General features: G+C 45.8%; 1 protein-coding gene across 1 annotated transcript in view; it reads left to right on the plus strand.

Moving 5' to 3' along the window:
• Nucleotides 1-26,229, plus strand: part of TEX14 (testis expressed 14, intercellular bridge forming factor) — a gene marked incomplete at both ends in the record, with an annotated part of 675,561 nt that overhangs the window by 419,557 nt on the left and 229,775 nt on the right. Inside the window, 2 exons of the mRNA XM_082248092.1 lie at nt 3,201-3,265; nt 4,815-4,894. Coding sequence (XP_082104218.1) covers nt 3,201-3,265; nt 4,815-4,894 — 145 coding nt within the window. The remainder of the gene's footprint in view (nt 1-3,200; nt 3,266-4,814; nt 4,895-26,229) is intronic.

Consider the following 26,229-nt stretch of genomic DNA (forward strand, 5'->3'; position numbering starts at 1 on the left):
AACCTTTTGTATAACCTTTTATAGATGGCCGTGTAATGTAAGACTTCCTGTGTCCCTCAATGGACTCAAAGTACATGATTTTATGGTGGATACAAAAATGTTGTTTCTCTATCATCCATCGACAGACGCAGCTCCATCTTTTCAAAAAAAATAGGGTTATGCTCCTCCCATCAGGAATAGGCACTAGGTAGGAAAAAAGCTTAACCACACCTATGGAGGCTGTCCATGCAGGCTTAACCCCACACACCCTGCTATCATCAAGCAGTTTGTTTCTGCCTAGTTTAAGGAATGGGACCTAGCTTCCTGCTGGGACTTCAGTCTTAGCTATTATGGTAAAGTTTGTTAGTTTGTGATTTTTTATTTTCACAAGTTAGTTCCTGAGGACCAAGATCCAGAGGAACTACAAACAACAGCCGGCTGAGGTTTCGCACTGGATAATCTATATCCTTAAGGTCTCCCAGTCTGGCAAGTGGATGGGGACGAGCCTATGAGTGGACCGTCTCGCTGGGACGCACACGACCTGAAACGCCCTGAGCCACAGCTTCCCCTTGGCTGACAGCACCCCATCTCAAATCACTACACCCCCACACAAAGGGGGTATCACCCAGTACTGGTGGATAGTTACAAAGTAAATAGATGTAAATCACAGTGAGCACGAGTATTTATTTATTTTTTTTAATTTGTGTATTAATATAACAATATTATATTAAACAGCACAGTTCATGAGCACAAAGAAATCTTTTATTAATTGCACAGCTGCACTTGCACCAGGCACCCAGCACTTTTAGGAGGGTATTATCAATTACCCAGAATGTTTTTTACTTAGCACGGTGCACTTTAAATGTTTATCTTTTATTACATATGGTCACTAATTGGATGGTATACAATATATGCACTAGAGACGTACCTTCAGTATGTAAAAACCATATGATTCAGGTACACATATATACACACAGTGCACTTTATCATTTTCAACTTTATATTCCCCTTAAGCAGGTAGCGCCACATACCAACTTCTCAGCCCCATTAGTGGCCAGGGCATCGACAGTGGGATTGCTGTTAGGCGCATGGTGTGGCTAAAAAGGCCTTGACTGATTTTCCCTTCTCAGGGAAGAGGCTGTTTGGATCCTCTCTGGACGTGTTGATCAAATGTATCACGGTTGGGGGTGAGAGCACTCATCTTTCCCAATCCTCTAAGGGCTAGGCACCATGTCCTAGGCGGGGGCCTTCCTTAAATGCTCATAATTATCTTTTTCGTGCTTCCGGGTTACAACAAAAAGGTAAACCATTTAGGTCTTCTGGGGATTCCAAGAAGCCGTGGTCGGGAAACGCAAAGACCGGCCAGTCTGGACCTGCAGGCAAGTCCTTGTGTGCATGAAGGGGCATCCTCACCCGATTCTGGGGTGGGGGGACGTCTTTGTTTCTTTCTGGAACCCTGGAACTCCTTGATTCAGGACAAATGTGTTCACGAACTTATCCGATCTGAGTACAAGATCGAATTCCGGTCTCGCCCGTCGGACAAGTTCTTCCCGTCCAATCTTCGACTATCCCCAGTTCGGTTAAGGGACTTGCAAGGGGCGGTACATGATTTGCTGTTGCAAGAAGTGATTGTACCGGTTCCTTTTCAGGAACGTTTTTATTCAAACTTCTTCACAGTGCCCAGGAGGGAAGGCAAGGTGCGTCCCAATCCTGGATCTCAAGGCCCTGAACTGCTTTGTGCGGGTACAGAAGTTTCACATGGAATCCATCTGCACAGTAGTGCCGTCACTACACCAGGGAGATTTTTTAGCCTCCAGAGAGATCAAGGACGCATATCTCCACATCCCTATTTACGCTGGACACCAGCGGTTTCTTCGCTTTGCGGTCGCAGAGAAGCATTATCAATTTGTGGCGTTACCCTTTGGTCTTGCCTCCCACAGTGTTTACCAAGGTCTTAGCACCGGTATTGGCATTGCTGCACCAGCGGGGGATTGCGATACTGGGATACCTAGATGATCTCCTGTTGAGACAGACGCCGCACCCGCCCCTCTACTTCTGAGTGAATGGGGCTTTTTTTCTATTCTAAACACTGCTTGCAACTAAACTGCTTGATGATAGCAGAATGTGTGGGGTTATGCCTGCAGGGACAGCCCCCATGGGTGTGGTTAAGCTTTTTTCCTGCCTAGTGCCTATTCCTGATAGGAGGAGCATAACCCTATAGTCTCTGAATAGATGGAGCTGCGTCTGTCGATGAACTTAAGAGAAAAGGATTTTACGGTAAGTACAAAAATCCAGTTTTTATTTTCTTTCACTGATTTGATTATTACTTAGGAGGGGAAAACATTGACTGCTGGCAGCTGTGTCCACACAATACATTTAAAAGGGCTGTAAGGTGGGTACACGAAAGGTTGGCCACTGGGCACAGGTGCCATTCAGAGAATGCTTTGCATTTTCTCAAAAAAAAAGAAGTATTCTCTAATTTGGACAAGGTGGCGAACATTACATCATCGTCCTGCCTCTCCACCTCCAATCAGGGAACGCTTTGCATCCCATGAGAGAATAAAAGTGATCTCTGAATAGTGCCTTTGCCAATCGCCTGACCTCCTGCATACAGAATGCAGAAGGGCAGCTGTGTGGCACAGGACCTGGAAGTAAGAGGAGATCATTATAGTAGTGGTGTTTACTACAGTGATTTCCAGCTTCAAGAGGGATTCCACAGGTATGATCAATGCATAGTTACATATGTCCAAGCTGGACCAATGTAACTATGTAAAAAATCTCATACCTGGAATTCTTCTGTATTATTTATACAGTACTTTTATATAACTTACCTAATGAATTATGTGATCTAAGGCTGGCCATACATACAATTTTCTTGTACAGTTTTTCTTTAGGGTTACCAAAACCATATAATATGAGGGCAGACCTAAACACTTTCAATGTGTATGCTCTCAGACAGGCCCCTGCAGTACACAACTGAAGGTAAAACTAAAGGAAGTTGAACAAAAAATCTGTATAATGTTTGGCCAGCTTCACTATCAATTTAGACTGTTAACAGAATGTGCCAGTGAGTTCATAGAACTATTATATTGTTTAGTCTGCCATTAGTGGATTATGTCATTTATCATTTGCATACTCACTAAAAGCTTTAATTTTTGTTAAAACTGTTTATTTCTTGTTATATGCAACAGTGATATGCAAAAGTTAATTGTTTGTTGTAGATTTGCATAACTTCAAATATGTCTGGAAGCTCTGAATCTGATGATGATAGTCTTGTTGGAATACGGTAGGCACATCTAAAATGTTCATTCATTTTTCTTCTTATAACATTATATTTAAACCCAAAAATAAAACTGTAATGTATGGCAGCTTACCAGTCCTTAAAGCACTTCACCTAAAAGGGGAGGTTCTGCTTTAAGGCTTCCTCCCCCACTCCTCTTTACCATTTGCCACATTTTTTATGATGGGGGTTGGGGCAATTGATACCTGGTTTTGACTGTTATCACTCCCACTTGCTCGGATCTCCTCCCCTTCCCTTCCCCTGCGGGACCATTCACATTGCGCAGCACAGCTCGGAGCGGCTGTGAAGCTGCAGGCTGTCACAGCCGGGTGATCACAGTTAAAATGCAGAGGACCGAAGACCGGTGAAAATGGCTTGGGTGAGCACGGCGCTGGATCCTGGGACAAGTGAGTGTCTGTCTGTTTATTAATTTATTTAACTACTTTATCAGTACATTACAACATAAAGAGGATAGGACTACAGGACTCCTTACCCTCTGCTATTGTCTATAATATAGAGGTGCATGGTCCTGTAATTTTTAGAAATAGCTAAGAACAATGCAGCTGATATCAGTCAGCACAGGCAGAGAGCACAGGAAGTTATGAGCTCACAAGTTTTCAGGCAAGATCAACAGGCATTTTTTAAACTTATCAAACGGATGAAACAAAAAGCTTTCAGTGGTACATTTAACAAATCAAAAAGGAGCAAATAAGAGAAATCCATTACTAGGGTTTACATACAATTTAATTGTTGTTCTAAATATTTTGATCATACCATCAATACAGACAAACATAACCGTAACCTGGCATGACAGCTTCAGTCCCTTATGGGAACTAGATGCTCTTTAAATAAAATGTTTAGTCACCTTGAACGTTTTAAGTCTATCACACTGCAGCCCCCAGCAATCCTGTAGCAATTTTGCTGAAAATTCTTCAGAGCATACACACTTCATTAATGGTCTTAATGGAAAGCAATACACGCTACATGTCTTCTGCTTCATCTGTATCCTCTTGCTATAACTGTCATTGAATATAACATATTGCGTATGTGTGGGATTCTGTGGGACAACAGCTGTGGGTCGATGAAGATCCCCAGATAAAGCAACAATGACTTTCTCAAAGATGACACTGACCTTGGGAAAAGCTGTGCAAGACCTGTAGTTTTTATTGCAAATTTTAAATATATCATGGAAATTATAATTATAGCTATTCATAATACAGTCATAATCATTTCTACTCATTTGTGCTGGTTAAAAATTATTATTGAAAATATGTGTCTGGGATTATTTACTGAGAAAAATGCCTTATAATTGTTTGCTGCGGGCTACTGCACTTAGCATATGACATTTTCATAGAAAGGACTTTTAAATCAGAACAGAGCAGAGGCTATTATGGAAAGACCAGAGGTTGAAAATCTGTACCCATTTACCATCAGGAATGGCCATGTCCCCGTTCAGTTTCACTTCACTCAAACCGAAAGAACAATAGATTAGATTCTACCTAAAGAATGTGGTTTTTTTTTAATCGTTTACTAGTGTATTTTTGTTATTGAACAGATGTGATACAAAGAAAAGTTCCACTCAGCAGTTACCAACAATTTTGTTTACGAGGCATAGAAAAGCACCAGATTGGTCTTGTAAGTTTTTTTTATGTAGTCTAAAATGAAGTTCTTATTTTCTTGTTTGTTTGTTTTTTTTTTGTTTGCTATATTACATAAACCCTTTTATCTTCAAAACATGCTCAGAGCTCGTTTTATATGTGCTTCACCCTCTGGAGAACGATTTGCAATGGAATGCTTTTTAAGTGTTTGATGGGCAGTGAGGTGGCATTATGTTGCTCCTCACCACTTGTTTTAACCCCTAAAATCTCACACCACCCGCTCACCTATTCAGGTAAATGGGACATGTTCAGCAAGGGATGATGTCCACTAAGCTTTCTCATTTTTGCTGTGATTCAAAGCATTGCACCCATGACACATGTATACCCTCATCCACTGCCTTTGCAGCTTAAAAGCAGGTCTTGCACCCGTGGTCAGCAGATTGTTGGTGCAATGTCAGGTTCCTGCACACACTGCCTACAGCTCTGTGCCGTATCCCTGTACAGACTGTCAGTTTCAGAGCGGTAGGCAGTGTGAATAAAATATGAGCATGCTGATCAGCATGCTTGCAGTTCATTTAAACTACAAGTCCATCTGCCGTCGTGGAAGATGGGACTTGTAGTTTCATTCACAGATTCCTGTGAGTAAATGACACATGGGTGGAGACCCGCACAGTCGTGCGGTTTTCAAAATGTGACAGCGGATGCGAGGAGAACAACCCCTGCCCGCTGTCACATTAGGGAGAGGTGATGAGGGGGAGAGGGGGGCGATGAGGGGGAAAGGGGTGATAAAGGGAAGATCAGGGTATGATAGAACATGTTACACCCTAAATATGGATGTAACATACCCTAAAAGGTGAACTTAGCCTCTAAATCTTTGTTTACACTTGCAAAAACTTTAAGCAGCCTCGCATCCTTCTGGATTCCCCACTGTGACAGCTGGCGGGAATCCTCCCCCCACAGCTGCTGTTACGAATGAAAAACAGTGCAGCTCTGTAGGGCTCTGCCCATACAACTGTGTTATTCCTTTACAGAGTTCTGTGAAAGGTGCAAGTCCCGTCTTCCACCAGCAGCCTGACGTTGCACCCACAATCTGCTGAATGAGAGTGCAGTGCTCATTTTTAGACCTGTCCCATCCTGTTTTACCCATTTATTCAGACCATTCACGTTTTTCAAAGCCTTAAGTGGCTATAGTAAGCATGGCATGTTTCTGGGCATCGGACATCCGACTATTGTATTGTGCTAAAGCACACTATTACATGCATTAGGATGGCCTTTCATTTTGGATGGATTGTTCATGCACCCTAGCAATTGGGAAAAAAATACACATTACTTTTAGCAGCACAGCATGGCGCATGGATTAGGAAGACAAAAAAGGTAAGTATAAAAAATGTCTAACAAAAGAGGTAATCTACATTTTCTAGTCATTTGGTTATGTCTAGGGTTTAATCCTAATTTATTTTAACCCTCATGATGTTGTTTTTGCTAGTGGATATTCTATGAAATATGCTGCTGCTATATGGCAGTAGAAAATCAATCAGACATGTTCCCTTTAGAAGCATACAATAGTGATTAGGGAATGTGAAGTTTTTTAAAATATCCACTAGATGTCAGTGTTAGACTTCTGTATGGCTGCAGATTTAATGCAGTTAATTACCAGATTTTACTAATTTCATGACATAAAGTCATGATTTTATTAAAGACACGGAGGCGAGTATTATGCTTAATCTCTTTCTTTATTCCTCAGCAGCAAAGAAAGGATATTGAAGATATTTGAAGAAAAACAAAAAGCAGCATGTACCCAAGAGTTAACCACATATAACATGTTATCCAATGAGAGTGTTCCTAGTACAATAAAAACCCATTTGACCTTTAGCCACTCCTCTTTCTTGATGGTGCCAACGAACATGCCAATAGACTCAAGAACATATGACCAATTAGATGTGCAGAGCAGCGACTCTGGGAAAAACAACAATGGAAAACCTCTGGAGAAACTGGCAATCATCCACTTGAACTTGGTATGGACCGACATGGACCAGTGCAAAAACCAATTAGGAGGCTGTAAAAGACAGGGAACTAAGTGGTTAAATATTTTTCTGGATATCAAATTCCACATCCACAGTGTATTAGTAATCATAATAATATGTCCATTTAAACAAAAAAAACATCAATAATATCAACAGTAATGGTCAACCAGATGAATGCCCAACATTACCATGAGGACTGTACACCCATCACATGAAATTATACCCAGGGGAGGGCGCAACATACCTGGATCAGGTGGGATAATACTCACCTCCGTGTCCGTAATCTGGTAATTTTATTACAGGACACGGAGGCTCATATTATGCTAGTTCAAAGCTGTGCGACCAATGAGAAACTGGGCGAAAATAAAATTCCCAAAACGTAGATTCACAGGACCAATCAGCAGCACGGAGGAAGTCTTCCAGTCTGCATCCCAAGGAGAAAGCTTTGGATGCCATAGCACCCCTAGCAGAATGTGCTCCGTACGTGGAAGTGTCGATGTCAGCTGATGCTATGATCCTTTTAACCCAACAAGATAAAGTAACTGTAGAAACCAGATTATGTGGATGTCTAATCATTAGAAACAAATCAAGATACTTGGGATCTCGAACTGAAGAGGTCCTTGCTCCATATTCCTTGAGACAGGCCACTGGACATAGGTGAATGTTATGTGGAAAAACTGGATAAAAAAAACAATGTGATGGATGTCTTTTTATGTCTCAATATATCGAAGGAAATGTCGACACACCACTGGATGTTTATCTGCTTGAAGACCATTTCAGCCTTGGTGACCTGCCAAGATAGCTGATCTATATAAATTTATTGTACAATAGGCTAGGCCATGTTCGAAAAATGAAGTAAGGAACCTCAAAACATGACTCACAGGTGAAGATATGGGATCAACGTGTTGTTCCATGCACCAACCAGTCCATAAGTTTCCAGGCATGTACTGTAGGTAGGATTTTCTTGTCCCTGAAGCCCAAGCTCTCGCCAGGAGGTCCAGAGTTGCTTGTGGAACATTTGGGATGAAACAGAGTCCCCGGAGAGAGCCATGCCAATAGCTTAAGATGTCCCTGGAGTAGAAGGGGATGTGAGTACCTGCTGGGGACAGATAATACTGGTAGTAACCTCAAGAAGTCTATGGACATTTCCATGAGTGTAGGGAACCTCCAGAAAGGAGATATGAGGATCAAGGAGATCCGGTAACGCCTGAGATGTAATAGAGTCCAAGCAATGAGAGAGAAAGGCGTAATTGCGAGTATTTGGCCACGGTTTAAGAAAAGCATCTATTGCTAGAGCTTCGGAAACTGGTCTCCAGCTGAAGAACTTCAGTAGTTGGGAGTTCAAATGTGATGCAAACATGTTGATATCTAAGGGGCCCCAAAGTGACTGTATACAGCAGAAGATGGAAGTGTTCAATTGCCAATCACTGGTATTTCGTAGGTGTCTGGAATTGCTATCCGCCACTACTTTGGACATCCCCGGAATGTACTACGCCTGTACTAAAATATTGCGATCCAGGTAGAATTGCCAGAATTCCTTCGCTAGATTCGCTAAGACTGTTGACTTTGTGCCCCCGAGATGGTTGATGTAACGAACCACTGACATTGTCCATGTGTAACAGGATGGAGCAGTTGGTCGATGCACCTAAGAGGCTCCAAAGGGCAAATGACCTGCTAGCAGTTCGAACAGAGTCTGAATAAGAGTGACCCAAACTAAGGTACTTGGCCTTTAGACGTTGAAGTGCTCTGTAGCGTGGATTGATGCTAAAAGAAGGCCGATAATCCTGGCCAGTTGCCTCAGGGCAAGAACAGGACGTGCTAATGTCCGGCGGATTTCATTTTTGATGGACTTGACTTTGGATGTTGGCAGTAGGAGTGCTCCATTCACGGAGTCTATGGTGAATCCTAGAAATTCTATTGATCGAGAGGGTTCGATGACCGACTTTTCCCAAATGATTAGGAAAACCAGGTTGTCCAGCAGAGTCCTCGTCCAAGACAGGTGTTCGCAGAGCAGGTTAGAATCCTGTGCCATGATGAGGATATCGTCCAAATATACTCCTTTGCTGCATAGAAGGGTAACCACTGGTTTCATGAGCTTTGTGAAGCACCAAGGTGCCGAAGAGAGACTGAATGGAAGGCATTTGATCCCCGACATGGTCTCCTCCCACTGGAATTGTAGGAATTTGTTGGCAATCTTCGGCTACCGGAACAGTGAGGTATGCATCCTTCAGGTCGAGTTTGACCATCCAGTCCCCTGAGAGAAAAAGGTCCCGAAGAGAGTGTATACCTTCCATCTTGAAATGGTAGTATGTGACAAAAGCGTTTAGGTAAGTTGATGACCGGTTGAACGCCTCCACCTTTCTTGGGGACCAGGAAGAGGTTGTTAGGAAACCTGGAGTGCGAGGGTGAATTGCTGAGATTGCGCCCTTGGAGGCTAAGGATTGTATTCCCTTTGCCATCAGGTATCGATCGTGTGTGGAGAACACAATGCGATGGGCAATTGCGTTTTAACAGGGGGTTGCACAAAATCTATAGAGTAACCCAGGACAGTGTGGAGGACCCAAGTATCTGCATTGAGCCTGCCCCAGGTATCGACAAAATTACACAGTCTACCCCAGCACCGTTGTTATAGAAGACCGGTGGTGTGAAATGGAACTTACCATAAGGCCATCGGCCATAGGAAGAACCTCTGGGTCAATGAGACTGCCAAGGCTTGCCCCAACTGGGAAGAACGGTGAGGCGTACTTGGACTCAGGCGCTGGAAACCTGGAGTGGATGGAGTCTCGAGAAGCCCAGTATGAACTCCGGGATGAACTGCCAGGCAGATGGCCCCAATATCTGCTGGCCCCGCCAAAAAAACTCTGTAAGAACACTCATGCTGGCTTGGGCCTTATCAAGTGCCATAAAGGTACCTACATATGTGCCCAACTCTTTCACAAAGTTATCTACAAACAGGAGGCCTTTTGCCTGTGGCCCAGGCTCTGAGATAGGTAGGTTTACTCGCTTAGGCTCTATTTTTATTAGAATTGCCTTGCATCTTTTAGTGGCTAATGCAGTGTTGGTGTTGCCCAGCAAACATACTAAATGCTATATCCACCCCCTGGTGGCTAACAAATCTGCAGGTGTACCTCCTGCCAATTGCCAATGCTGTTTCGACCATGTCAAATATCTTTGTACTCGGTCCCAGGACATCTTGGAGTTTATCCATGGCAGTTCTGCAAGGAAAAATCCAGGCCTTTCTTGGGATCCAACCTGATTCGCCCAAAAATTGGGTAATTTTTGGACCCACATCAGGGGTAACGCAAGCCATATCAGGAATGCCCGGAGCTTGTTCCCGTGCCACCTTATCAAGTGGTTTTCTAAAACTAGCGGCAATGTATTTTGCCATGTGATCTAGGGGGTACCACTCTGAGGATCTCGGATGTTGCAAGGTATCTACTCTATCTTTGGGGTCATCTTCAGGTACGGGCAAGGAGTCATGTTCAGGAGAATAATATTGGAGTCGTAAGAGTCCTCCTCATCGGACTCTCTCAGTGCCTCCTCTTGTTCCAACTCAGATTTGGAAGATTAGATTAGGGCTTTTGCCCTCTTCCAGTTCCTCACCAATTTTGCCCGGTGGGAGGCTCTTAGTTGTAATGCAACCATATCCTCTGTGACAGTACGCACCCTGTCTGTCTGCTAATTTTTGGAGGTATCCTAGTCCACATGGTGAGATTTTTTGGTGGATTTACGCAAACTGGGGGCCACCGGCTTCCTCTCTGGGGGGGTTAGGAACAAAAGTAGGTGGTCGTGGGTGGACATGAGTGCTTGAGTGATCGTGTGAAACAGATTATCTGACATGGCCCACATAGCGGTAAAGGTGGCTTGCGTCACAGACTTAGCCATTGTAGCGTCTGAGAGGGAATGAAACTCTTCAGAGTTCAATTGCTCCTGTGATGCTTCATCTAATGTGGGTGGCCTGGACACCATTAGGGGCATAAAGGTTTTGGTGGCAGTGGTGAAAAAAATCTAGCGGAAGCTTCCACTTCTTTACTTGACTGGCACAGTAATTACTTCCCACAAGTGTGACAGAAAAAAAAGATCTATAGGACCCAGCACTATAAGGGTCACAGAAAAAGGGAGATCCTTCACTAGTAACTGGAAAAATATGAGCCCTGCTGCCGTGAGAGAAGACTTTCACTCCCTGGGGAGTGCGGTGGAAAAGGATAAGTATATCGGGCACAAATTTGTGATAAATGCAAGGCACAAAATAAAGCCAAGCAAGTTCACTAAATTTTGCCGCAGGAATGAACTACTGGGAAGCGCCAGTAAGCTGCCCAGCAATTCAGCCATCCAATAGGCTTAATCCCACCTGAGCCTACAATAAGTAAACAGAAAAAACAGTTGGAAAATAAACAAACCGACAAGATGACTGAGAGGAGGGGGAGGGGGAGAAAAACTGTGGAATAAAACAGCAGTAATACTGGAAATAAATACAGTACTTAGAAATTGCCCACAGAGATATGAAAAATGAACTTAGCTGAGGAGGCAGCTGCAAAGAAAGAGGAGTGACTTAAGGTCACATGAGGCTTTATTTTACTAGGAACACTCTCATTGGATAACATGTTATACGTGGTTAACCCTTTTGGGTACATGCTGTTTTTTGTTTTTGTTTGAATATCTACAATATCCTTTCTTTGCTGCTGAGGAATAAAGAAAGAGATTAAGCATAATATGAGCCTCCGTGTCCTGTAATAAAATTTTGTACTTGAGATTAACATATCAGACTGTGCATCACAGCTTAAAATGCATGAATCTATTCTGTTTTTTCCAATTTCCAAATACCCACAGCAATATAAATCATAAAGTTTTACAATCCTCATATTGATCAAGGATGGTATGAAAACTTATACTGTTTGCCAGTATTTGAGCTGCTGTTTTCTAAAAAACAGGCCTGGTTCGGAGGCAATAACATTTAGTTCTTAAAGTGGGTTGTAAACCTAAGTCATGAAATCTGAGAAAAGCACATATATCTTTAGTGTTTACTTATCTCTCTCCAAAGCTCTAAGTGTTGTTTCTCTCTGGTCTTCGTTCCTCTGTTATCAGCATGAGTCACTTCTGAGGAATTTTCCAGACACATGAGATAAAATTTATGTTGGGGAGGGAGCTCAGTACACAGGTTGTCTATTTACAACACAATTCTTCTGCTGTGTGAAGAGGGTGCTGGGTTCCTTTCCTCCAATCAGCGCTCACACACTGTAACTGCAGTCTCTCTGCCCCCTCCTCTGTGTTCCTGACAGATGAAGAAGGATTTTCACACCTTTCTGCCCTTTTGAAGGGGTGTAGGGAAGAAAGGGATGCAGATAAACAAGTTAAACCTATATAGGAGGATTTATTTAATCCCTGTGTATCATTTGAGCCTGTTCACTTCACTCACTGGGTAACTGTGAGGGTTTACAATCACTTTAGGTGAACCTATAAAGGGGGAGAGCTCAGGGTGGGGTGACGAGTGTGGTGATGGTCACTAGCAGCAAAGATCAGGCAAAAAGTTGGGTAGTGGAACAATGTTTTTTATGTGATGTAATTTTTATTTAATGTATTTTTTTCGAAATGTCTGTGAAAGATCCATTCAAGATAAAAAACATCTTTAAACTTACATTAAAGGATACGTTCACCTTTTTTTTTCTAAATTCCAGCTTCCCTATGTACCAATATAACATGAGTGTACTTCTTTTTCAGAAATAAAAAAAAGCTTTCTATTTATTTTACACACTCCTTACTTCTGTGTCCTGCTGGCTGTATACCAAAACTTCTCCATTACTTCCTGGACAGACCTTGGGACGTGACACAGGACTTTACCAGCTGACATTAGCACACTTCCTGCATCATCTACCCTCCTACTGCAGCTAATCAATACCACCCCTCATTGGGTGCATGGTTTTTCTATGCAATCAGTGAAAAACGTTCTCACTAAATACACAGCTATAGATCGTTCATTTGGCAGAGTGTGCAGGAGCTGAGCGATCAATAGCAGCCTATGTGTATAGGGCTGTAATATTTAAAACAGGAGAGGTATGTCCTAGGTTCTGTAAAGCTCACAATACACTATGCAATCTGATTGTACAATCTTCTTTAGATCTTCCATCAACTATGTAGTGCAAGGGCCTTCCTGATTGGGTACAGAGTGATTGGATCGATGGATCTAAAGGAGATTGCACAGAGATTGTACAATCAGATTGTATAGTGTATGGCTACCTTTATACACGTAAAATTAACTAGTTGCGCTTTCGGTGTCATTAATTGTTAATGGCACACCAAACAAAGAAGCAACCACACATTTTGCCACGTGAAAAAACGAGCAACAAATACACCAAAACGCACAGTAAAAAAACGTGCAACACGCCAAAATGTTCCTCGAGCTACTTTACCACGTATGGCGCAGTCCATTCATATCAACTGGCTGCCCTATGCGTGTCATTAAAAAAAACGGGAAATTGTGTTTTTACAAAAACCAAGAGACTCCATTCACATCTGTGCATTTCCAAACCCATGGCAAACTGTGCAGAAAATGCACGCTTTGCCTTGCATTTCAGAAACGCACTGCAAAGCACCAAAAAGCAGGGTAAAAAACGCACCACGCTCTGCTGTAAAAAAAAGTTCTGGAGCTTCTTTGGGGCAATTGTTGCATGTAGGGCAGTCCATTTAAGTGCCCTATGCATGAAGAGCGTAAAGGCCCAAAAAAAACCGCATGCAGGAATGTGAGTTCCTGCTACGTGGAGATGTGAACGGGGTGCGACAGCTGGCGGTCTCTGTCCACTCCCTCCTACTGTATATACTTGTATAAAGTATAAAGCTGGCCATATACTATGCAATCTGATTGTACAATCTCTGTACAATCTCTTTTAGATTTTAGATTGGTGTTATTTTGATGGTGAGCTGTATTGGATTTCTGCCAGACATATAGTTTGGTGTTAAGCCAAATAGTTAAATTTTATTCCCATCTGACTATAACACCTTTTTCCATGTGGCCTCATACTCTTCAAGGTGCAGCTCAGTCGTGACTGCATGTGACCTTTCTTGAGGAGTGTTTTTTTTCTTGCAACCCTCCCATGCAAGCCACATTTATGGAGAATTTGTGATATTGTTGTCACATGCACACAATGACCATAAATCCCTGCAACTGCGTGAGTTGCTGTAAACCTCCTGGTAGCCTCTTTTATCAGTTTCCTCCTGGCTCTTTTATTCAGTTTGGAGTGACGTCCTGATACATGGAGGGTTTGTGTTGTACCAAATACCTTCCACTTCCTAATAATAGACTTCATTGTGCTTCTAGCCTTGATAAAGCCTTTCAAAAAATTTTTGTATACAATTTGTTTACGTCTTTTAATTGATGTTCTTTTCCTCTTTAAGGGTCTATTCTAAACCACATGCATTGGGACTGTTTGAGGCGGCAATCAGCAGCCTATAGTGCTTGGCACACGCCTTCCCCTCCTTTTCCACATGTCGTGGATACCCCCATGGTGACACTGCACTGCACATGGCAAATCACATGTGCAAAGGGAAGGGGTCAGATGGCCTTGTTGGCTCAGACAGAGCCAAGGGCTTCAAGAGGGCCCAGGCGCCGCAAGTGGAGGCAGAGGTGGGGGCACCGAAGCCCGTGGCGTACCAACAAGAGGGCAGTCCGCCCCGGGTGCTACACATTGGGGGGGTGTCAGGCTGGTGTCGCCCGCTGTGACAGCTTTGATTTGAATTGCTGTGCTCCCGCAGACAGTCACACAATGTGCCACCACCTAGATCGGCTCCTTTAATAGACAGGACACTGGTCCAATGCCAGGATGTGTGACGCCTATCATAGAAGCCGATCCAGGAGGCGGGACTTTGTGTGACTGCCAGCGTTGGGAACACTGGGCAATTCAAATCAAACCTGTGAATGCATTGATGGGCACTGGTGAGGCTGCGCTGATAGTTTTCCATTTTATGAACAAGAAAATAATGACGTTATGCTGTTGGGCTGATAAAATAATGCTATGGGGCTGGTATGAATATATTTCCAGGGCTGAATTTTATTTCTAGTCCGGCCCTGATGTCACCAAGTGTGGGTGCTCGTCTGCTTGAAAAATCAAAGATCGCCGAGGTGCAGGCTTCCTCACCCCTTTTTTTAAGAACAATTTTCTCTTACGTCCTCTTAACAGTTGCAGCCCGTTCAGTAATCCTTCACAAGTGGGTAATGCGCCTCTCTGCAGGAGTAGGCTAGGCAGTGAAAAGGTTAACAACAAAAAACTTTACACACGACACACCTCTAGGGGGCTGTCCCTCAGCCATTACCCATCAGCCACTAGGTGCTACTCTTCAGTTTCAGAGCAGCAAACTCTCTCCAGAAGTTCAGTGAGGATCTCTGAATGATCCAATGTTGACCTAAATGACTAATGATGATAAATAGAATCCACCTGTGTGTAATCGAGTCTCCGTATAAATGCATCTGCACTGTGATAGTTTCAGAGGTCTGTTTAAAGCGCAGAGAGCATCATGAAGAACAAGGAACACACCAGGCAGGTCCGAGATACTGTTGTGGAGAAGTTTAAAGACGGATTTGGATACAAAAAGATTTCCCAAGCTTTAAACATCCCAAGGAGCACTGTGCAAGCGATAATATTGAAATGGAAGGAGTATCAGACCACAGCAAATCTACGAAGACCTGGCCATCCCTCTAAACTTTCAGCTCATACAATGAGAAGACTGATCAGAGATGCAGCCAAGAGGCCCATGATCACTCTGGATGAACTGCAGAGATCTACAACAGTGTTGGGAGACTCTGTCCATAGGACAACAATCAGTCGTATACTGCACAAATCTGGCCTTTATGGAAGAGTGGCAAGAAGAAAGCCATTTCTTAAAGATATCCATAAAAAGTGTCATTTAAAGTATGCCACAAGCCACCTGGGAGACACACCAAACATGTGGAAGAAGGTGCTCTGGTCAGATGAAACCAAAATAGAACTTTTTGGCAACAATGCAAAACGTTATGTTTGGCGTAAAAGCAACACAGCTCATCACCCTGAACACACCATCCCCACTGTCAAACATGGTGGTGGCAGCATCATGGTTTGGGCCTGCTTTTCTTCAGCAGGGACAGGGAAGATGGTTAAAATTGATTGGAAGATGGATGGAGCCAAATACAGGACCATTCTGGAAGAAAACCTGATGGATTCTGCAAAAGACCTGAGACTGGGACGGAGATTTGTCTTCCAACAAGACAATGATCCAAAACATAAAGCAAAATCTACAATGGAATGGTTCACAAATAAACATATCCAGGTGTTAGAATGGCCAAGTCAAAGTCCAGACCTGAATCCAATCGAGAATCTGTGGAAAGAACTGAAAACTGCTGTTCACAAACGTTCTCCATCCAACCTCACTGAGCTCAAGCTGTTTTGCAAGGAGGAATGGGCAGAAATTTCAGTCTCTCGGTGTGCAAAACTGATAGAGACATACCCCAAGCGACTTACAGCTGTAATCGCAGCAAAAGGTGGCGCTACAAAGTATTAACTTAAGGGGGCTGAATAATTTTGCAAGCCCAATTTTTCAGTTTTTTACTTGTTAAAAAAGTTTGAAATATCCAATAAATTTTGTTCCACTTCATGATTGTGTCCCACTTGTTGTTGATTCTTCACAAAAAAATTACAGTTTTATATCTTTATGTTTGAAGCCTGAAATGTGGCAAAAGGTTGAAAAGTTCAAGGGGGCTGAATACTTTCGCAAGGCACTGTAGATCATTACGGTATCCCAGCCTGCCAATGAGTGTCGCAGGTCATTGGTACGCCCAGGCCTCGCCACAACAGTGCCCCTGAGGACAGGGTCATGCCTGCGGAGAACCACATCTTCGCCGGGATGTCTCAACTTCGGAACGCCCGTGTGTTGCTAGCATCCCTTCCTGGCTGACAGCACCCCCACTCAGGGTGGGAGGTGTTCCGTATCGGAGTGGAGTCCACGGTCCGTGGTATAATGAGTGCCGCTACCCCCCTGTCCCTGGGATTGTTGTCTGTGGGGGTTTTAGGTGGGCCCACTCCTAGGGGAAGGCAGAAAATTGCGGGCTCTTTAGTGTCCCCCTTCCTGTCCGTTTTAGGCGGCCCCTACCTCCCTGCCCCCGCTATGCACACTGCCTGGATGGGGGGTGTGGGGGCTTGTTACATGTCAGGGGGGGCCTCTGAGGTGTCCCCGCGGTGGCCGGTTTCCCTGGGTTTGCACTGGCTTGGCGCCGGACGATCGGCCGCCATTTTGGGTGAGGGCAGGCTATCTGGCTTCCTTGTGTGGGCAGCAGCCATTTAATGCCTTTGGCGCCGGTTCAGACGCCTTCTTTGTTGTGGGTGGCTGCCTAGTAAGGGTGGTGACCATTTTGCGAGTGCTTCCTCCCATTTACTTTCTATAGGCAGCCATTATACTGTGGCTTAGGGCATAGATCGGCCTCTAGTGCATGAGGTCTCTTCATTTTCACTTCTCCTTTCACTGCAGCAGCGTGTGTGAGGTCTGAGAAAGTACACTGTGACACTGTGGGGCTGATTTTTGGCTGTTTTTCGGGCATTTTCCTGCAAAACTGTGCTTTCTCTGTTGCTATAGCAGTTTTAAAGGGGTCTCCACGATTTAAACGGCCAGTGTCCTATAAAATGTTCTTATTGCAAAATGGAGTCCCAGGATAGCAAATTCCCCACCGACCTGGTTGGTGCTTCAGGAACCCCTGAATCCTCTTTCATGGCCTCTTTATATGCTGCACTTGCGATCTTTTGGCATCCAAGGTTGATCTGCTGATGTTCTGAACGCACTGTTCCAAAACGGTCAATGCCCTCTCGGTCTTCTGACTCAGAGCCTGATTTGGTTTCTACGGACGACTTTCCCCCCTAGGGGCCCCAGTCCTCACATTCGGATGGGGAGGAGTCCTCCTCCACTGCAGCGCGGGAATGCGCTATTGTGGATGCACTTATTAGCTCAGTCAAGGAGACTTTAAATATTGTTGATGAGCCCACCCAGTCAGGTAAGCGGGTTTCCTTCGGGTCCTGCAAAGCCCAGAAGTCGGGTCAGGTTTTTCCCTGCCCCGAGGAGTTTCACGAAACCTTAAATGACCTATGGCGTTGCATCATGCATATGCTGGCGGTGTCTAAGCGGTTTAAATATCGTTATCCCTTTGCTGGTCCTGTCGACAATCGTTAGACGGTGTCACCAAAGGTGGACCACACTGTTTCTAGGTTGAATAAATCCACATTTATGCCCGTGGTGGACTCCCTGGTGTTCAAGGATCCGGCGGATGGGCATGTTGAGATGCTTTCCCGCCACATATATTTGGTGGCGGGCTCCCTGCTCAAACCTGTGTTCGCTTCGGTGATGTTTTCTTATGCGGTCACGGAATGGTCCAAGGTGCTTCGGTGCACCTTGGTGGCAAAGTCGGTCTCTCCGACTGCCTTGACCTGGTGGATCAAATGGCCCAGGCCGTGATGTACCTCTGTGATGCGGCCTTGGACGAGGCTCCTTTGGTCGCACGGTTATCTGCGGTTGGGGTCGCAGTCCGCAGCATTATTTGGCTGAAAAGTTGGTCAGCCAAGAAGACTGTGTCTGATGTCCCTTATGTGGGTAATGGATTTTTTGGGGATACCTTAGATGAATTGATTAAAGGTCTTACGGGTGGTAAGAGTACCCTTTTGCCCCAAAACTCTAAGGTAAAATCACCCTGCACTAGGCAGGGTCCTTCTTTCAAGGCTCATTGTGGGTCCTTTCGTGCCTCAGGGCACAGGAATGAGGTACATCCTTCAAGACCTCAGGCGGCCACAAGAAGCCTTGGTCCAAGAAGCCCAGTCCTCTTCCGCCTGTAGGGATGCCCTCACCCGTTCCAGGGGTGGGGGGACGTCTGCGTTGCTTTCGGGAACCCTGGTTGTCCCAAATTCGGGACCGGTGGGTTCACAAACTGATTCGCTCAGGGTACAAGATCAAGTTTCGATCTTGCCCCGCAGACAGGTTCTTTCCATCCAATTTCCATCTGACTCCCGATCGTTTAAGAGATCTCAATGGGGCGATGCAAGATCTTCTTGCCTAAGGTGTCATTGTGCCATTCCCTCAGCGGGACAGGTTTCACAGGTTCTAGTCTAACCTATTCACGGTGCCCAGAAAAGTGGGCAATGTGCGTCCAATTCTGTAGCTGAAGTTGCTGAACCACTTTGTGTGGGTACAGAAGTTCCGGAATCCATCCGGTTGGTGGTGGCATCATTGAGTCCAGGGGACTTTCTGGCCTCCATCGACTTAAAGGATGCGTATCTGCACATCCCTATCTTCAAAGGTCATCAGCGGTATCTCCTCTTTGAAGTGGCAGAGGAGCTTTTTCAGTTTGTGGCATTACCCTTTGGTCTCACTTCGGCTCCCAGGGTATTCACCAAGGTTTTGGCTCCAGGGCTGGCTTTGCTGCGCATGAAGGGGATTGCGGTCCTCGGATATCTGGATGACCTCCTGTCAAGGGCGAGCTTGTGTGACTAGGGATCTGACAATCACGGTTCAGACGCTCCAGGAGTTCGGGTGGACCATCTCCTTTCAGAAGTCGGCACTGACCCCGTCAGTTCACCTCAGTTACCTGGGGATGGTCCTGGACTCCGCTCAAGCAAGGGTTTTTCTCCCAGAGGAGAAACTTCGGACCCTGCAGGGTGAGATCAGGTCCCTCAGGGACAACAATCTCTCCAATCTCAGGCCTGCATGCGGTCTCTGGGTCTCATGGTTTCGAAGCCATCCCATTCGCTCAGTCTCACACGACCACGGATGCCAGCCTGTTTGGGCTGGGGGGGAGTTCTGGACACACTTTTGTGCCCAGGGGACGTGGTCTGAGGGGAATCCTCCTTACCGATAAACGTCTTGGAGCTCCGCGCAATCAAGCTCTGCTTGTTCCATTGGACAACTCGGCTCCAGGGTTGTCCGGTTCATGTTCAGACTGACAACGCCACAGCGGCGACTTACGTCAATCACCACGGGGGCCCCAAGAGTGCCCGGGCGGCCAAGGAAGTGGCCGAAATGCTGTCTTGGGCCGAGACACACATTCCAGCGATTTTGGCTGTTCACATTCCGGAAGTGGGAAACTGGCAGGCGGACTATCTGAGTCGCCAGTCCTTGGACCAGGGGGAGTAGTCCCTGCATCCGGAGGTGTTTCACCTCCTGTGTGTCCAGTGGGGGACTCCGGACGTGGATCTGTTCGCGTCCCATCTCTACAAAGAGGTGGGACTGTTCGTGGCCAGAGCCCCTGATCCTCTGGCGGTCGCCACGGACGCGTTGGTGGTGCCCTGGCACCAGTATCGGCAGTTTTATGCCTTCCCTCCGATTCAATTGCTGTCCAGGTTCCTCAGCCGGTTGGCGTCGGAACGTTTGCTGGTTATTCTGGTTGCCCCAGACTGGGCCTGTTGGTCAGGGTACGCAGACCTCGTACGGATGGTCGTCTAGCCTCCCTGGCGGCTTCCTGTCTCAAGGGCAGATCTTCCATTCTGCTTTCCAGTCACTGGCTTTAACGGCATGGCTGTTGATAGTCAGGTTTTGAGAGACAAGGGCTTCTCGGATGCCGTCATTCCTACCTTGCTGAAGGCTCAGAAAGCTACCTTCAGGGAGATTTACAATCTTCCTTGGTAGGCTTATATTGCCTGTTGTGTGTCAAAAGGGTTTCATCCTTGCTCCTTTTCGGTGGCGAGGGTTTTGGCCTTCCTGCAGGAAGGTGTGGATCAGCGCTGGCCACGAGCGAAGGTCAGTAGGTCGGCCTTAGCCATTTTCTTCTAGCGTTCCTTGGCGACTAGTTCCTTGATTTGTTCAAGGAGCGCGTCATCCGGCTCCGCCGAGGGGTGATTCTTTGCCTCCGTGGGGCCTGAATTTGGTTTTTGTCCATTTTACAATGGCTTCCCTTTGAGAACATCAAAGAAATAGCTCTGCCTGAGTTATCCCAGAAAGTTGCTTTTCTTGTGGCTACACCTCTGCTCGCAGAGTGTCTGAATTGGCGGCTCTATGTTGTCGTTCACCTTTTCTGGTGGTTCATAGGGATAAAGTGGTCTTGCGACCCAATCAGTCTTTTCTCCCCAAGGTGGTATTTGCTTTCCACCTCAACAAAGATATTGTTTTTACCTTCGCTTTGTGCGAAGCCCAAGCATCCCAAGGAATTAGCCTTGCATTATTTGGTCTGGGCGGTCAGGGTTTACCTGTCTGCCACAGAGTCTTTTAGGAAGTCTGATTCCCTGTTTTGTCCTTCCCGAGAGACCTCGGAAGGGTTCGGCTGCGTCCACTGCAACCGTTTCTAAATGGATCGGACAGACTGTTGTTCAGGCCTATTCAATCCATGGTCAGGTGCCTCCTTTCCCTGTGAGGGCTCAGTCTACTAGAGATGTCAGTGCTTCTTGGGCGTTTCGCCATCAGGCTTCTGTGGCTCAGGTGTGCAAGGCACACTTTCTCCAAATTCTATGAACTTGATGTGATGGCATCCTTCAGATCTTTCCTTTGGCCACGAGCTTTTAGGTACAGCGGTTGTTTGAAGAGACGTTTTGTGTCTCTTTCTGGGGTATATTTTTGTTCTGGGTTGGCTCCTGTGGCCCTGTTGGCTCAGTTTTTTTCTCTGGCCTGGTTGACATGTTGCCTTTTCTTTGGTTAAGTCTTCCCACCCCTCACACATACACTGCTTTGGGACATTCCACTCGTGAAGGATTACTGAAAGGGCTGCGACTGTCAGAGGACGTAAGAGAAAATAGAATTTTTGTAAGAGCTTAGCGTAAAACTCTTTTCTCTGAGTCCTCTGACAGTCGCAGACCCCGCCCCTCTGTTTTTTGGGGTTGAATGTTTTCCTGTATTGCTTGCTACGAAACCGAAGAGCAGCACCTAGTGGCTGATGGGTAATGGCTGATTGACAGCCCCCTAGAGGTGTGTTGTATGTAAAGTATTTTGTTTTTAACCTTTTCACTGCCTAGCCTACTCCTGTAGAGAGGCTTCATTACCCACTCGTGAAGGATTACTGAACGGGTTGCGATTGTCAGAGAACTCAGAGAAAAGGATTTTACGGTAAGTTCTTACAAAAATGTTATTTCTCTTACGTCCTCTGACAGTCGCAGCCCAGTCCAATCAGCCTTCACTATTGGGCAATGGCAACCCCCGCAGGAGTAGCTAGGCAGTGAAAAAGTTAATACAATAAGACTTTTACACTTGACACACCCCTAGGAGCTGTCCCCCATATATTACCCTGCTCATCTCATCTCATCATTCTGAAAACAGAACATCTGGTACTGCAGGCTGAGTTTTTTCACTAGTTTCAGGCCTGGCTATCTGCTCTGGTTTCTGGCCAGTGTAAGAAGTAGGTTGAGCTGCATACAGAGGTCAGTAGGATGTAGGGCAGAGTACAGAGGTCAGAAGTAGGTTGGGAGGCGTACAGAGGTCAGTATTATGTGGGGCAGTGTAAAGAGATCATTAGTATATAGAGCAGTGTACAGAAGTCAGTAATATGTAGTGCAGCATACAGAGGTCAGTAGGATGTAGGGCAGTGTACAGGGGTTAGTAGGATGTAGGTCAGTGTACAGAGGTCAGTAGGATGTAGTGGAGCCTACAGGGGTCAGTAGAATTGTAGGGCAGCATACAGGGGTCAGTAGGATGTAGGGCATAGTACAGAGGTCAATAGAATGTAGGGCAGCGTACAGAGGTCAATGGAATGTAGGGCAGCATACAGAGGTCAGTAGTATGTAGGGCAGCGTAACAGAGGTCAGTATTATGTAGGGCAGAGTACAGAGGTCAGTAGTAGGTAGAGCAGCGTATAGAGGTCAGTAGTAGGTAGTACTGCCGCTGCGGTCAGGAGGTCAGTATTAGGTAGTACTGCCTCTGCGGTCAGCAGCATACAGAGGTCAGTATTATGTAGTTCAGAGTACAGAGGTCAGTAGTAGGTAGAGCAGCATATAGAGGTCAGTAGTAGGTAATTCTGCCGCTGCAGTCAGGAGGGCTAGGTATAGGGGGTCAGGTATTATGTAGGGCAAAGTAGAGGCCAGTAGTAGGTAGAGCAGCGTATAGAGGTCTGTAGTAGGTAGTACTGCTGCTGCGGTCAGGAGGACTAGGTATAGGAGGGTCAGGAAGGCATGGTACTGGGGGATCAGAAGAGCACAGTGCTGGGGGGGATGGGGGGTCAAGAGTGGAAGGTCAGGAGGGTTCAATACAGTGGGATCAGATCAGCTGGGGTGTCAAGAGGGAATGGCACTGGGGGGATCAGGAGGGTATAATATTAGGGGGATCAGGAGGGCTGGGGTGTCAGGAGGTCAGGGGACAGGAGGGCATGGTACTGGGGGATCAGGATGGCATGGTGCTGGGGGTCAGAAGGGTATAGTATTGGGGGGGGGTCAAAAAGTGAATGGTACTGTGGTGTCAAGACAGAAAACAGAAATAAAATGCTAGTGCTCAAGATATAAAAAATTATAATGCCAGAGGTACATAAAGTCCATTACAATGTCCGTTTAAAATCAAGGCTACTTGTAAGACAGGCTGTGGGTGGTCAATATACACTAGGGCACAGCTCTCCTCTGGAGTGAAGCCGACTCTGGATATACCGTGTTTCCCCGAAAATAAGACCTACCCTGGAAATAAGACCTACTGCTATTTTCGGGGAGGGCTGCAATATAAGCCCTACCCCAAAAAATAAGCCCTAGTTTAGTGTTTTTAAAATCCTAGCATCCACTCTTATACTGTTTTATATAATGTCCAATGTGTTTCTGTAATGTAATTGTGTGAAATACCTTCGGTACAGGGCCCAACGCTCAGCTGATCTCCTGCTCTGCTCTTTACCTCCTCTCATAGCTGTCAGTAGGGGATCTCAGCCCCTCCCCTCTGCAGTGTTCAGAGCGGGTCACAGAAGCACACATTCCTGTATCTCGGCTCTCTCCTCCCTCTGCTGGCCCCTGTTGGAATCGCTCAATTCCTGTATCTCAGCTCTCTCCTCCCTTTGCTGGCCACTGTCGGTATCGCACACATTAATGTATCGCAGCTCTCTCCTCCCTCTGCTGACGCTTCCGTGACCCCCAGCTGTCAGCGGGGGAGAAGAGAAGGAGAGCAGAGCAACGCTGTACTGAAGGTATTTCACACAATTATATTACAGAAACAAACTGGACATTCTATAACACAGTAATAGAGTGGATGCTAGGATTTTACAACCACTTTTACTAGGTTCACACAGGGGATTCCTGACAGCCAGGGAGGGAGAAGACAGCACATTACAGATAAGACCTACCCTGAAAATAATTCCTACTGTGTTTTTTGGTGTCAAAATTAATATAACATCCAGGGAAACACGGTAGCATAATAAGGAAGACAGAAGAGCTCCTCTAAGTGTAATATTTTAATGTACATAAATGGAGCAATCAGCCAAATAAAAACTGACATGGGGTACAGAAATAAAGGCTCAACTAAGGGTGAAAATCCCGTAACGGGGAGATCCATGCATCCAGTCCAGAAGGTTTGAAGCCGTGGTGTAGCTTTTACTTGCCAGCAAGGATGGAGTAATTCCTGGAGAGAGCTGTGTTGACAGCAGAATGGAATGCAGCGCCGGAGAAAGGAGTCTAGGGGCAAGTAGAGATATACAGTATAATCTATAATTATAACTGATATAATCTATAATTATAACAGATTATGTATATACTTCTGACTGGTACCTTGATCTGTTATGAAACATTCATGACTTTCATTTTTATGAAAAGTTTCATAACAGATCAAGGTACCAGTCAGAAGTATATACATAATCCGTTATAATCATAGATTATATATCTCTACTTGCCCCAAGACTCCTTTCTTCGGCGCTGCGTGCCATTCTGCTGTCCACCCAGCTCTCTCCATCTTCGCTGGCAAGTACACGCTACACTGTGGCTCTTAACCTTCTAAACTGGAAACATGGATCTCCCCGCTGCTGGATTGTCACCCTTAGATGAGCTTTTATTTCTGTACCCCATGTGAGTTTTCATTTGGCCGATTGCTCCATTTATGTACATTAAAATATTACACTTAGAGGTGCTCTTCTGTCTTCCTTTTTTTTTTTTTTCTGTGGCGTGAAGAGGGCATGGTTCTGGGGCATCAGGAGGGCTAGGGTGTCAGGAGGGAATGGTGCTGGAGCAATGGAGCATTAGGGGGGCTGGGGTGTCAGGAGGGCATGGTGCTGGGGCATTAGGGGGGCTGGGTGTCAGGAGGGCATGGTGCTGGGGCATTAGGAGGGCTGAGGTGTCAAGAGGGAATGGTGCTAGGGCATCAGGAAGGATGGGTGTCAAGAGGGCATGATCCTGGGGCATCAGAAGGGCTTTGGTGTCAGGAGGGCATTAGGAGGGCTGGGGTGTCAGGAGTGCTTGGTGCTGGGGCATTAGGAGGGCTAACGTGTCACGAGGGCATGGTACTGGGTCATTAGAAGAGCTGGGGTGTCAGGAGGGCTGGGTGTTAAGAGGGCATTAGGGGGGCTAGGTGTCAGGAGGGCATTGTGCTGGGGCATTAGGAGGGCTGAGGTGTCAGAAGGGCATGATGCTGGGGCATCAGAGGGGCTGAGTGTCAGGAAGGCATGGTGCTGGGGCATTAGTAGGGCTGAGGTGTCAGGAGGGCATGGTGCTGGGGCTGTCGGTCACCGTAAATCAGACTGAGACAGAAAATGCAGTAAAAAATCACACCTTTAATGTAATAGTAAAAATAGTACAGATCAGAAACATAGTCAAAACATAAGCCAGGGTTCGGAAGCCAAGAAGGGTAATCAGACAAGCCAGGGAGCCAGAAATCAGTGTAGTCGGAAGCAGAAGATCGAATCAGGAACCAAAAAGGACGTCAGCCAGGCAGTCTTTAACAGGAACACAGTGGAGACATTCAGGATATGTTTGACCAGATGAACACATAAAAGGAATGAACAAGGACGTTTAAATAGCTAGAAGGGGCTGACTGTAGGCTGAACTGATGAGGCAGGAAATGGTAAACAGGTGAGTCACTGGAAACAATGAGTGGCTTGTAATTAACTTATAGCTGAGCAGCCAGAACACTGAGAAGAGAGCTGCTAAAAGCCCAGCCCTGACAGCCCCCCTTCCTCAATGACCCCTCCCCCTCGGAGGGGTACCAGGTTTGAGGGGAAAATGTCTATGGAAAGCATGGAGGAGGGCAGGAGCATGAACGTCCGTGGATAAGACCCAGGAGCGTAACCCCTCCAAGGTACTCAATGTGCCCACGAAACCTATGAGAGTCAATGATAGATTGAATCTCATACTCCTCATGGTTGTCAACCTGAACCGGGTGAGGACTAGGGAGGATCGAACGGTTCGGGTCAACCATCGGTTCGACCCGAACATTGACTGCAAGTAGCAGAACCCTATGCCTGCGCTAATGAAAT

This window comes from Pelophylax lessonae, assembly GCF_965119305.1.
Source record: "Pelophylax lessonae genome assembly, chromosome: 2".
Classification (NCBI taxonomy): domain Eukaryota; kingdom Metazoa; phylum Chordata; class Amphibia; order Anura; family Ranidae; genus Pelophylax; species Pelophylax lessonae.